Source organism: Perissodus microlepis, chromosome 2 (assembly GCF_051167445.1).
Source record: "Perissodus microlepis isolate ML-2025 ecotype Zambia chromosome 2, ASM5116744v1, whole genome shotgun sequence".
Classification (NCBI taxonomy): domain Eukaryota; kingdom Metazoa; phylum Chordata; class Actinopteri; order Cichliformes; family Cichlidae; genus Perissodus; species Perissodus microlepis.
Window position 1 is genome coordinate 6,447,077 of NC_140462.1, and position 14,652 is coordinate 6,461,728.

Sequence of the window (14,652 nt, forward strand, 5' to 3'; positions counted from 1 at the left end):
CTCTCAAATCAGCCACAACAATTAAAAAAAAATATGATTGCACTACTTGGTAAAGCATAACTAGCAACTTTCATTTAAAAAAAGTACAAATCTTAAAAATTTCAAACAGTATACAGATGTATATATATAATACACTAACTAGTTATGTTAAATGCTACAAACAATATGATTCCAATGGAATGAAAAATTATAACATTAATAAGAACCATTTCCTATATATAATATATATTAGTTGTTTTCTCCCCCTCCCACCCGCCCCAATACAAACATGGAAAAAATGAGGTAACTGTAAATGTGCAAGTACCAAAGCAAAATATCTGCCTAACACAGAACACATGCCCCTGGCTCTGTTGGTGGGTGGGTAGTCTGGTGTTCAGGCGAGGGCCCCTAGAGGCCAAGGAGAGTAAGAACAGTAAACCACTATCCCACCACAGCAAAAAAAGAAGAAAAATCATTGGTAAACAATAAATGGCATCTACGGAGCAATCGATCACAAATCCTAAATAAATTTTAGCTGCTTATTGGAACACAGTTTTCCACCACACAAGCTGTGAGATTATTCAATAACTCTTAACAGAAAGACTACAAGACTCTATTCTCAATTGTCGTTAAAAATTACTTCATTACCTAGGCCTTAATGGGAGGTTCTTTTTAATTAATAGGGTAACTGGATATTGTCAATTAAATATTTACTCCAAAAAGAACAGTGCTAACATTAACATGAATTAAGGTAATCTATATGTGAACAATATATTTTTAAGATATTGATACACTGAGAGCAAGAGCCTGATAGGCAGGTACAGTACTACACTGAAATAAGTATGACAACACTTTCTTTTTTTCCTTTTTTCTTTTTTTTTTTAAATCCCTTAAACTATATTGGTTTTCACTTACATTGTTTAGGGGTATTGGTATAACATGCTTTAAGAATACATGGGATCCATGACAAACTATTGCATTCACGCAAGTGAGTTTTCATACCTAAAAGCAGAACATCTAGCACCTTTTCACTATGGCTTTTGATAAACTACAGTAGTTTCAGAGCATGTAATTTTCAGTCGTCAGGGCAAGAACAGTAACATGATGTATGTAAGAATTTCTGGATTCAAGACCAGTCTTTTTTTTTCTTCTTCTTCTTTTCTATAAAATGAAGTTAGCGCAATAAAATCTTGTAGTCATTCAGTTCTATTACAAATGTGTGCAGTACAATGCATGGCAGTTATCAGCTGAGCGTTAAGATCCAAACCCCCAGAACCCGAAGCCAACTAGAGCTAAAAATCAGTTGGGATCTGGTTGACAAGCATGCATATTGTGCACCATTAAATAGGTCCCGACCAGATTTTGAGAGATCCTCCACTATAACACTTGTTTTTACTTTTTTTTTCTTCTTCTTCTTCTTCTTCTTGTTTTTTTTTTTAAAGTCATGCAAAACACCTCTGAAATAGATCTGGGAGTGAATTAGGTAGGATAGTGTGCACTGTGGCACGTTTAGAAATGGGATCACAACCGCTATGTCTGAACATATGGTTTGAGTACAAGAACAAAAGTCAAACAGGTTTGAATAATACACTTGTAAATGAGTTGCAGTGTACATTGCCTCTTTTCAGTGAATATTATTAACATATTTACTGATCTTTTTTTCTTGCATGCCTGTCTTTAAATGATGTAATATCTACTATTTCAGACATAACTGAATATTATAATTGATTACATTAAATTATTTATGGTCTGAGGAAAATGACCAAACTAAATTCAGATATACCCTTTTCATGGCATCCTTTCCATCTGAAATGGACTGTTCTCCTTTATTTTTATATACCGAGAGGCCCTGAGTGATTTTTTTTTTTTTTTAAACTTACAATATATGCCAGCGAATAGATATGTACACATAGGTTAATTCTCAAAGCTGTGGGTTTAACTCATTAAATGGCTTTTTTTCTCTTGAAGGTGGCACACATCAACGACTCACATTCACGTAAGAAACAAAATTAAAAGGAAAAAAAAGGCAAGATCCCTTTACACATAAAAGCAAAGGTTACAAACGCCTGTTAGTGCTTAGTGGGGCAGTTAGGAGGCAAGAGAGAATTAAAAGCAAAAGTTCATTTGTTGCTCTTTTCCCTCCCACCCCTAATAGATCCTGTTTTCTTTTTTTAGCATCAACGCAAGCAGGGAACTAGAAGTCAAACAGTGTTTCTACACTACTGAACACTCCAGCTCTGTGTCATTTGAAGCCCGCTCTGATCACTGTAGAGCTGGTGGAGTGTCATCAGTGACTTCTACAAGGTTTTGTCAACATTCTTCTGTCTTCAAACGTTTATCTAAAAGCATTCACACTGAAGCTATACATACAGTTGGCTCTTTTACAACACCGTTACCATGGCCTAAGACAATGACCTGACCGAGTTACCAGATTATAACACTTACACAAACATTGTTAGTGCTCTAACTGTTTTCTTCAATGCATTTTCTCTAGAACGTAAAACCAATAAATAAACCTTAAAAAAAGGAAATAAAACAGCATACTTTCAAAACAAGTGGAAATGACATAGTATTTTCAGGATTAGTAACAGGTTTGTGCTTGTCAAGGTCATAAAAAGGCAGATCTGAAATCTTCAACAGTAGGCTATATATGTATATAGGATTTGGCTCACAAACAATGAAATAAAAAGCCCAGTCTTCCTAAAAGGGGAAGAAAAATGTTCATTTAAAACTCGCCACTCAATGCACATATTGCTTTCTGCACAGGCCTCCAGAGCACTATGGCATCAGCATACCCCTCAGAAGAGTGCTCCCATACATTAAATACACAGTCATGGTGTAATCACATGCTAAGTCTTCTCTCATGGCGCTTTCTGAACAAGCAAGCAATTCATTTAGTATGCTTCTTTGTCTCTTCTATTTCTTTAAAATTTGATAATTTTGGTGGCAATGCTTGATTAAAATATTGCTAGTCTGAATCAACAGTTCATGCAAATCCTAGCATGCTGCCCTGTATCCAGTGGTTACACAATGCATTGGCTCTGTGAACAGGACAAACATACACGCACAATATGCACACGCGCGTACACACTTTGCCAGAGGAACAATGCTGACGTGTAGGGTGGATGAAGCACTTGTGCAGTTATGCCGGATGACCTCGAAAAGACGCAGTCCATTAATCTACGACTGCTTTTTGTACAGATCCGTGTTCCAGAGTGGATTATCTGGGGTAGAGGATACCCCATGGTTGCAGTCCATAAACCTCAGGCTTAACAGAATCTGCACTGAACCACAGCAAGTCACACTTTCACAATAGCATCGGCAAAAAAACTAAAATAAAAACAAACAAACAAAAAAACAACCCTAAAAACAAATAATGGATAAAACCGTTAAAAGGATCAATACATTATTGCAGAACATACATTATTAACAAGTCACTTTGCCCAACACCTACACAAACATGCATCTATGATGGTTAGGTGTCGCCTCCAAACACAGATACCCATGTTGAAGTACTCCTATTATTTTTCTGCTAATTGCACAAGGTGTCCAGCCATCATTATCCAGGCTTCCGACTCACCTCTTCCAAAGCAGGACCCCCACTTTTCACAAACGCCCCAACCAAATCCACCAAATTTAAAAGAAACCCTGTAAACAAAAGCAGCAAATAATGCATTGTAGGGAAAAATCTTTGGAATCTGCAACGAGGGGGCAGAGAAAGAACTGGCTGGCGATCCCAGAACTCTGGCTATAGGCTGCGATAGGCAGTGGGTTTCATGTGACTCGGGCGATGAAGCACAGCAGAGGTACAACAGGCTCCAGAAACAGTCCTGGATTGCTTTTTATTTAGGAAGGAGCAGGAGTAGTGGGTTGGTAAGCTATAATTACTGGAGGACGCAGGGCAGGTGTCCCCAGCTTTGGGGCAGACTCTGGTGTGTGCAGCTTTCCAGTTCAGCACTCAGAGACAGTTCTCACTCCACCTCCCGGTGTACGTCCGAGGCATCGGCTCGGCAAATAGGACAAGTGCGATTGGTCTGAAAGCCAAACAACACTCAATGTAAAGACAAAGTCTTCTAAACAAAGTGCTAAAAATATGCTTTTTAAAGGTTTAAGCTGACATCCGCTTACCTTTAACCACTTGTCCACACACTTGGCGTGGAATTCGTGGTTACACGGTAATACACGAAGTAGCTGCCTACACTCAAAGTCACTAAAGCACACAACACACCTGAAGGGATGGAAGGGACTGGTTAGTATCATTAAGCCAATCTACACTTACTGAATCCTACTGAAAAGTGAGAGATGATCTTACAGCGTTTGTTCAGATAGATGATTCTCTGAGTTGAATCTATAGGACGGAAGTTGCTCTATATCTGCTTTTGTGAGTCCTCGTGGTTTTGCTTCACCCAACCTCTCTGCCAGATTCAGTAATGCCTAAGAAGAGAGAGAGAGGGAAATTATGTTGATGTTTTTGGTGTTCCTTCTAGGTTTTTGATCCACATATAGAAATGAGAATTGTATTTTATAGGTGTTTTTCAGCACTTGTACATGAAGTCAGAATTCAAGAACAATGAGCGCTATGATGCATTTGTATTACTGCAACCCTTTGGTATGTACCGTCAATTCAGCGTGGAAACAAGTTTACATGTGACAGCGATTAACAAATTCACTAACTTCATAGTTCTCCATCTCCACATCATCCACATCCAGGTCTAAACTGATGGCTGGGCCCACTGCTGTTGGAGGCACAGGAAGCATTGACCTGAGCATGCAAACACACAGAGACAACAGGTGTAAGAAAGAACTGAACCCAAATACATAATTTCTCCTTGACAAAAGGCAGCACATGCAAATACTAGCACTGAGTGGCAGCTATATTGAACCTCCATTTATTTTTAGACAGCAGAGATTCAAAAGTCATTATCATCATCAATATCCGCATAAATTTAAAAAGGATATGAAACACTAAACATATTCCCATTTGAGTGCAGCTAGCCAAACAATGTAGAGCCACTTACAGCTAAAGAGTAAGTTTGTGAACATGGACAGTATGTCCTCAGTTTCTCAACATAAAACACATTGTTGCAGCCAGAGCCAGCTGACTTTTACTTTTAGTGTCGCTAGTTTTCTCTGAGTTATCAAATCTGTCACTAGTTAGCTAATATAAACGAATTTAAGTCTATTAAGCCACAACCAACCAACCACATGACGTCACACTCCGAACTGACAGAAGATGGCGCTAAACATGTTTTTATAACTTTAAGTACTTGTTTCTGAAATCCAGCTTCACAGAGTTGCATCTATGCTAGTTTTTGAGAGCAGGGCTCCTTTATATGTGTAGTATTTCATGTCCCCTTTAACCCTGATGTAGCTGCAGTCAATCATCAAGCCCATGCACTAAAATCAGTGTAATCAGGCAGTTTTTATTGAAAAAAGTATATGATTAAAACGGCTATATTTCATCAAGAGGTGTGCTTTTCCTGCAGATACTCACAGGAAGTAAGGGAGGAAGCCTGGGTAGTAAGATGGGGGAGGGGGAGGTGGGGGGAGAGGCTGCTGCAACCGGTATCTCTGTCCACTCATTCGCCGGGGCAGCATGTGTGGATATGGCTGCAGAAAGACACACAGTGTCAAACAATTCAGTGTTTAAAGTTGTACCTTTTCTTCCATTTTACCTTCAAATGACAGTAAATTCAGTATTAATATTTTACGGAAATTAATTTATATGCTTTGAAGTTGATGTAAAGCAACATTTGAAACAGCTGGAACAGAATGTGACCAGCTACTTTTAAGCACAGTAATAATATGACATTTTCTGTGTCAAATAAATAGGGAGCCAATTATTAAAATTTGCAAATAATGTGCCTAAAACTGCTGATTATTCAGAGAAATTATTCTCATACCAGTCGCAAACATGAATCACATGAATCACATGAATTACTGTACAGTGCAAAATGCTTGAGCTACACCCCATTTCTTTATATTTCACTAGGAAAATGGGAAATAGATACAGTGATTTATTAAAATGCGCAAACATATGCTGAAAAAAAAAAAACAGTTTGTACAATCTAACAGGCTTGAAGGTCAATATTTGTTTGTACTTACAGTGCATATGGTGAGTTAATATCTGACAGTACTTTTCTCTGTTCATAATTCCATCAGTTAACAAGATTACCAACATCACAGGCTCAAATGCTGCCCCAAATCACAACAGGGCTTCCACTGTGTTCTACAGATTGATGTAGACACTCACTGTACTGCTACTCTTCTGACCTCCGTGTACGTATTATACCAAATCTTTCAAATTTGGGTTCATCACTCCATAAGACCTGTTGCCACTGATTTTCAGTCCAGTTCTTGTTTAATTTGGCATACCTCTGTTTTTTCTCCCCATTTCACTTCCTTAAGAATGGCTTCTTGACAGCCATCCTTCCACTGACACCACTTCTGATGACGCTTATGTAGATGGATCAACTGAAGGGCTAGATACGTCTCTCGGGTGTCTGTTCTTTGCTTTTCCCTATTTCTTAAGGACACAACTTGTCCTGTTCATCTGCTGCAGATAGTTTTTTAGGCATGACACTTTTTTTGTCCTCCAATTGCCCTTAATTTTTAAGGACACACTGGACAACATGTCAAGAAATGCCAAATGTTCAACTAATAGCTCTTTGCATCTTGTTGGCACAAGTGCTATTTTATGCCTATCAAACTGTGTTTTCATTCTGCGACAGGCTGCTAGTAACAAAATAGCTAAAGATAAAATTTAAAATTGGATCTTTGCCAAGTTTTCTATTATGTTAGGTATTTTCCTTATGCTTTAATGTTTCATAGGTCAAAAAAAAACAAACTCATCTGAAAATGGTCAGGTACAAGGAATGGACTGAAAACAAGTGAAAAAGGAGCAGCTTTGAAAGACCTACAGAAAGTTTGGCTCCTGAGAGTTGACTCAAGACATTGCACAGTAGGAGGAGGAGAAACAAGAAAATACAATTTACAAATGTGTGCAAAAATGTGTTCAGTATTTCAAAAACTCAAAAAGGATTGTTTCAGTTCAGACTCTTACTCTGTAAATATGAACACAATGTGTCTGTTTTTTCATATATACATGAACACATTGTAACCAAAATAAGTATTACTACTTTAGATTTCTAACTTCAATTTCACACCTCAAAAATCTTAATTTTCCGTAAAGCTTCAGGCATACTTAAATGCATCAGTGTGTATGCGCCTACTCAGATTAGAGCACACTGGCGTGTGAATTTGAGACGCTTTCCATGCTCTCTGCTCAACCCAAAACCATCAGGGTATGCCAAAAACTGGGAGATCATTCAGTGGATTCATATTTTCAAAGTGGGAAAAAGGTTTTTCTAAACAGACAAGTTTGTTCTAACTCAATTGGAATACACGCATTTACCAACTACTGACTTTATCTTGACTTATAAATATAAATATAGCTGGTAAAGGCAAAAAGTACATAACGTTCAATCAAGAGAATGTAACTGTAACATTGGAAGGACTCATCCAACTTTTTGCAGCAGTAAAGCTAACATTAATGTTAGTTCCCTGAAAAATAGAGCTCCAGTTGTTAATCTGTTTGGCTGTGTGAGTCACAGGCTGTCTTACCACTCCAAAGGGAAGCTCCTGATGCAGAGGCTCTTGAGGAAGATACTGAAGGGGCAAAGAAGGAGGCAGCGCTGGTGGGTGATGAGAGGGAGGGTAGGAAAAGGTGCCTAATGGGTGCTGGTCCCCTCTTAGGTCAACTTCATTGTCTACCCTCTGTAGAGGCTGCCAGGAGACAGAAAAGGTCAGCATCGGGTCAAACACGCAGACTGACCAACAAGCGACAATATTCTTTCTTTTTCTAAATTTTTATTATAGAACAAATATATACAGTGCAGTACTCACCATGCGTGGGTGCTGAGGCTGTAAAGGGACAAACTGGCTCAAAGGAGTAAGGTGCGGTGGTTGGTGGGGTGGTACAGATGGGGTTGGGTGCAATACAAAATGTTCGCTGGAGATCAGGGGTGGGAAGGCTTGATAAGACACCGGTATATGCTGCATGGTACATGCCTGTATGAGCTGAGGAGAGAAAACACCACAAGAACAAACATTTAAGTCAATTTAGAATCAAACCCAGTATTTTGAATAAGCCTCCACTTAACCAAAGCAAATTTGCTCCTTATATTCACAATAATGCAGCTATAATGAAAGTGTGTAGTGAATAGAAGCAATGTGCTGCATAAAGCCACACCACTGACATTACTAACACAACACCAGTCTGCTTAATAACAGTTAAAAAAAAAAAAACAAACAAACAAAAAAAATACTTAAATATGCCAAAAATCTTATTTCACGCTGCCTGACTCATATTTATGCTAACATGAACACTAAATTACAAATCCAAGAAGCTTGTTTGCTAATCATGAACAGTGACAGATTGCATGGCTGTTATGGCATGCTACATGGATGCCACTGACATTTGGGCTCTTCCTTTTCAAACTCACAGGAGGAGGAAGGCAGCAGAGCAGAGAGAGCTGTCCGCTGAACATTACCGAGCATGCTGGGAGCTGCTGAGTGTTGCACCCTGGAAGGGGCTGCCCGGTGTGCATGGGAAATCCGTGGGTCGTCACCGTCGTAACAGTGTATGATATAGGAACCGATCCCTGGTGCATCTTTTAAGGGAACAAAGTAAGGGGGCAAGATGAGGCAAAAAAAAAACAAACCACAGATGTCTGTCTGTTAAAAAACGTTTATTACATATTAACCCACAAGAGACTTAAAATAATATATTACTGTGAATACATCCGGTTAGATAGCACAGCTTAACACATTTAACAAATGGTAGAAACAAGTTACTCTCACTGTTACCTGGTCATGTAGATCCACCATGATGGGGCTCTGCTGGGGCAGGTGAGCAGCAGGGTGAAGCATGCGTGGTGCTGTGCTGGTGTGGCTGTACTGTCTGGACTCATCTAAAGGAACCTGTTGGTGGTGTTGGGAGAAAAGCAGATGATGGAAGTTCTCATCCTGGACCGGCGAAGTGTGCAGTACAGGTCTGTCTCGTCTCCCCCACTGGCGTCTTATTGGTGGGCTATATGTCCATATAGGAAAAAAACAAAACAACAACAAGTGATTGCTACAAACATTGAGTACATTGTATGAAGGTATATGGTCTGGAATTGTTCTAGAAACCATCTGACATGCTTGATGCAAAACCATACTTCAAAATAACTCAAAACAACAATCCTGGAAGGAAAGACAGGGCTGAGAGTTTACCTTCTCCTGAGGTGCACTGGGGCGTTGCAGGGCTCTCCAAGGAACCTCCTCGGGTTTAAGGGGGCTGTTGGTGGCAGCCTATTTACTGCTATTTCCCATGGTCGCATTGGTGACGTCGTGCAGACGAGTCACGCTCTGGGAAAGGAAATCGTACAGTGGAGGCACTTGTATGTTGCCTCTGATTGTCTTAACCCTGCAAAAAAACAACAAACACCAACAACAACAAAAATGCCAACTGACACATTAATAATCATGATTATGCTGCAGTGCTTATTGCTGTGTCTATTAACTGAGCATGCACCAATGATAAGTGAAGTTTATGGGTAGAAAATAAAACGAATATTAACCTTTTTAAGAGGACCCTCTATGTAAGATTCACAAAGATTTCCAGGATCTTAACCCAAATTGGATCAAAAAAGAAGGCTGATAACAGGATCACTGACACTATCTGCACACTGTTTTGGTTAGATTAAATATGAAACAAGAGCATTTTTATGAACTACCCTGTAAATTTCATAATACAAGTAACATAACAAGATATATGACTTAAGAAAGTGTCTGTAACTTCATGTTTTACTAAGGCACAAGAGGATTTATTTGCTCCTAGGCCCATATCTCACTGCTTTGTTTTAATGACCTCATTCAGGACTCAGAATTTATGAAAAAGGAGCTAAAGTACATTCACCGCAGCTCCCTTTATTTAAGTGCTAAATTTAAAGGGAAAGCTAACATAGCAGGGCGTTGGGCCACCACGTGCACCTTTGGTGACCATTCTACAAGTCCCTGAAACAAATAGATTAATGGAAAACCATTCCTCCAAAAGATTTTCCCTCATCTGGTGTTTTGATGATTTTAGTGAGAGAGCTGTGTAACACGCATTCACTCTGTCGAGATCTAGTGTTTGCAAAGGCCAAAGCTTATGAGTCATATCATTTTCATACTCAAACCATTCAGTGATCCTTGTGCCTATTGGATGTGGCCATTGTCAGGTTGGCAGCACAACAGAACAGTGCTTTTCCAGACTCAAAATGGGCCTTTGGTAGATGAGAAAGATTGGTCCTCATACAACTAAGGCAACAAGTCTCTGTTACCTTAATTAACTGAGTTTTATGCATTTTGATTGCTTTCATAGCTATTCGATAAACAAAAATGCAAATTGAAATGAGTAAATTCAAAAAGATAATTTTATAACAGATCTGATGATCTTTTTTGTGGTAAGGAGACAAAAAACTCTAGAGGGGTACAACACATTTATATTACAGTCGTTGGAGGTGGGCAATAACAAAACATAAACACATGGCTGATATTCTGAGAAAAAAAGTTCACTTTCAGATTTAATAAAATAAGATATAACCCACAAAAAAAGTATTTTACCCTCTTTTTGTCAAGAAAATTCATCTTTAATTTGCAAGGCCAGATAAACCTACACAACAGATTCCACCAGTTAATAGCAAATGTAACACACACAAACACAGTGTTGTGTGAGGAGGTGCAAAAGTAATCAGCAATTTCACTGACACTTTCCTACACAGTCATTCTTGATGCTAAATAAATCAGTATGTTGTCCTCACACACACCAAATTATTTTTCCTCATTAATTTCCAACTTAATGACATCAATGTATGACTTTAAACTTGGATTGTTAGCCACTTTTAAAAAAAATACCTAGAACTGTCCTATGCTTTCGCAGGCACTGCCATCTGATCAACAAGGTTTCATCCCAGAATAAAAGATATTATTCTGAACAACTTTATATTGATTTTCAGCAGCCCTACCTTCCAAGTGAACAATCAGAGCCAAAGAAAAAAAAAATCCTACCATCAGAATGCTCAGATCCCCTTAATTTAAAGTAAGGCTCAAGGTTCCTTTCCTTTTCCCCTTTAATTTGAAAAAAAAAAGAAAGAAATCTGTACAAAATAGTAAATTCTAAACTACACCTCTTCTCTGAAAGGCCTCCTGTGTGTTTCACTTACTGTTGCCTACTCCGAGATATGAAAATGTAACAAACACATTATGTTGCTAGTTACAGGTGCCTAACTGGACTAACAGGAACTGGATAATTACATCCAGCGGTATTGCCACTAATAATAAATTGTTTAAAAAGCCAGGTCGATAATATACACTACTTTATTCCGACTTTACTGCATTGTCTGTATTATACGTGGACATGACTTGAGTTAAACTACAATAATGCAATATCAACAGCTAAGGAATGTGCAAGCGGCGGTGTAATTGATGCGATTACATTGTGGGTGCTGATAAACAGGGGTCGCTGCAGCGTGCATGAACAAAAACATGGAAAGCCATGTGCTCATAAGACAAAGCAACAACAAAAGATGTGGTAGGTAAGCGGGTAAGCTCGCTAATGTGCAGCTTCTGAGGCCACTGCACCACAACATAATTTCAGAACGACATTAGGTAAAAGCCCTACACGCATTGCTGCAAGATGAGAAACAATGATATCGGGGCATCCACCAGTTCCTTATAACCAGGGCAAATCAGATGTCCCCTGCTGAAGGAGAACAGCTAACTTTAGACGAGCTAGGCTAATGCTTTGTCCAATACAGCAGCTGCTGCAAATAAGGGTTGTTAGCTAGCATGCTATTACAAGATTTGGATAGATATTATTACAACTGCACATCTAAACCCACATAACAATTCTACACCACAGACAGACACAAGTATTATTCAGCAATGAGTTTGGTCACAACACACTGCTCATATCTTACTTTTTTTTAGCTAGTCTGCTTGTTCGACGAGAAAGGGAGATGTCAGGTGTTTCAGCCTTCGAAATGTCGTGTCCCATCAAGTTATCCTTGCACGTAACTGCCTCTAAACGACCACCACCATCGGCAAAAAAAAAAACAAAACAAAAACAAAACCCAACGTTAACGGACTTTCAATCTTCTCTGTCCGACAGCTTTTTTGACACTGAGCCCGACGAAGCTGCTATTAGCTTGCTAAAGTTAGCCAGCTAGCACACGCTTTTAACAACTGCATAAGGAGTCCGTCTCTCCCCAGAAGCTAAAATGGCCCGTCGGTTAACGGCAGCGTTTACCTGAGCAGGGAATACCGTTAATTGTGTTACAAAGACAACGTTAGCTACCATAAGACAGAAAACATTCCTTGGCGCGTGTATGTTCCTTGAAATGCATTGTTATGGCGAAACCACGCCTCCTTCGCCGAGCGGCCAATCAGCATACAACAAACACAGACGGCAGACATCCTGACAGTCTTAGCTACGATGTATCAAAACAAGCAGCTGCGCTTCTTACTTGTAGCTTATAAACAAAACGCCGCCGGAGGGGTCGCAGGGAAAGTAGTGCAGATGACCGGAAACATTCAATTAAGTGTTACAATTAAGTGCAATTTTGAGGTTTTACACTATACTTTCAAAGATTTTTACATATAGATTGACTAAAAACTATGATGTATTCATTTCTATTTGTTAAACTACCCACCAGTAAATACAGCAACCCCATCTCGACCTCCACATGTTGCTCATTCAATAATGCATTCGCAATAATTCAGCAATATTCGGTACATGCATCGACCTGCTATTATTTGTCAGTGCGTTTTGCTGACTTTTATTCTTATTTTTATTTATTTATTTTACTCAAGTAGTAGGAAACACTAATTTCCATACGTCAGTTTTCCACTTTTCTCACTTTTCCTCACTTAAAAATGATTGAATATTTAGAATCAAATTACAATCAAACTTAGTCTACTAATAGTTTTTTTGTTTGTGTTGTTTTTGTTTTTGTTTGTAGAGCACACTTTTTGAACTCAACGACAGCACTGTTGCACACAGTCTGTTTTGATTCTCATTGGAGGCCACCATGTCCTACTGTAGACTACCCAGCCGGTTATGTAATATTGCACTTGCATGATCAAGTCAGACATAATAAGGGATTTTATGTTTCTGTTGGCCACTGAATGCAGCTGCAAAACATTTAACGTGATGCTGCACTTTAAGATTACCAAGCTTAAATGGACTCACAGGCTACCTATTAGGCCCAGTTTGTCCTGTAAGACTTAATAAATAATACAGGGCGTTTTGGGTGCTTCAAGGCACAGTACCGGAGCATTTCTGACATTTTGCATGCATTCGAAGGGTGCACCTCATGCAAAGCTGACTGGAGAGTGCAGTGGCCGTATGCAACATAGACTAAATGTAAACATTACAACATCGCACTCGGTAGCAGCAAAACAAGGAGGGGCTGGAGGTTGAGCAGGATGACAGCCCTAATAAGCCGTCTAACCATCTCCTGTTAAAAAAAAGCAGCGCAAATCTTCAAATTTGAAAGCAATAAGAAGAGGAGATGTGTCGTTACCTGATTGTTAATATGCAACCATCTAGTTATGACTGATATTTCCCTTGTAATGTTCACATCTCGTTAGGCTAAGTGCGGCATCCTGTGGTCAGCTGTTCCCGTGTGGAACATTCCGTGGATTTCACCACTGCTGTAAAAAAAAGGTGCTAAACATTACACTCTCACATTATCGGCAAGTTCTGTGTATATCTTGTGCGCATTTGTGGCTTCTCAGCCGTCGAGACTGATTCCGTTGGAGCCACCTTTTCGTTTTGGAAGTGGCAGTCCAGCCCCGTGTCTGTTTTGACTTTCTGCAGTTCCCTGTTACACCCCCATTTTTGCGTATTTCAAGAGCAGAGAGCACACGGCGCGCTGCCATTTTTACCGTAATGGACAGAAAAAAGTGTGCCAGTCTGACTAGGAAGTTCATAGTTTCCCTACATAAAGTGTTTTATTTGCCTTCTGGGATTTGTGCGAAAAAGGGGGAAAGACATCTTCACCATCTTACTGAAAAAGGTTAATTAGTTACTTAAGATAACTAATTAACTCTATCCTTCAGTTTTTACATAACCTGAGAAATCCTAGCCTGGGGCAAGCAAAATTGCCTAGAGAAGTAGTATAGAATAACTTTTTGTATGTAATGTACAAAAAGTTGTTCATTATGTACAGCATTTTGCAAAAGTCTTGACTCACCCATCTTATATTTTTCTAGCAAAATGAAAATAGGTGCAGCGATTTATCGAAACGTGCAAACCAGAGGCGGAGCCAGACATTTGAAACACCCGGGGCTTAGCCCTAAAGGGTAGTATGCATGTAGGATTTTTTATTTTTTTTTTTATTTTTTTTTGGGGGGGTAGAAATGACTGAAAGATTAATTGGCTCTGTTTTGAGTTTTGTTCAAAAAAGAATGACTTCATATAGGGAAAACTATATATCACATATGCAGGACACTTTAAACTAGTTTTTTTAATTAAGCAGCAAGGCAGAACAAAGTCAGGGCTGTATCAAGACACGAGGACTAAACCCCAATTCAACCAGACCCAGAACTGATCCAGAATTAAAACAGGACTACAACAGTTCAAAA

At 39.1% G+C, this 14,652-nt stretch overlaps 1 protein-coding gene across 4 annotated transcripts; it reads right to left on the bottom strand.

The window, feature by feature from the left end:
- Window positions 1-1,090: 1,090 nt before the first annotated feature.
- rnf44 (ring finger protein 44) lies at window positions 1,091-13,908 on the bottom strand. 4 transcript variants are annotated; one of them, XM_084942285.1, is made up of 12 exons: window positions 13,590-13,908; window positions 11,985-12,087; window positions 9,256-9,448; window positions 8,848-9,070; window positions 8,484-8,651; window positions 7,885-8,058; window positions 7,603-7,764; window positions 5,474-5,589; window positions 4,654-4,741; window positions 4,292-4,413; window positions 4,108-4,207; window positions 1,091-4,013 (listed from the first exon to the last, which is right to left on the bottom strand). In XM_084942285.1, the coding sequence occupies exons 3-12, from the start codon at window positions 9,360-9,362 to the stop codon at window positions 3,951-3,953; spliced, it is 1,323 nt and encodes a 440-aa protein (XP_084798411.1). In that variant the 5' UTR covers window positions 9,363-9,448; window positions 11,985-12,087; window positions 13,590-13,908; the 3' UTR covers window positions 1,091-3,950. The 4 variants fall into 4 exon arrangements, with proteins under 4 accessions (XP_084798411.1, XP_084798402.1, XP_084798429.1 ...); XM_084942276.1 differs by lacking the exon at window positions 11,985-12,087; XM_084942303.1 differs by lacking the exon at window positions 11,985-12,087 and having other exon boundaries at window positions 8,532-8,651; window positions 13,590-13,907.
- Window positions 13,909-14,652: the final 744 nt, after the last annotated feature.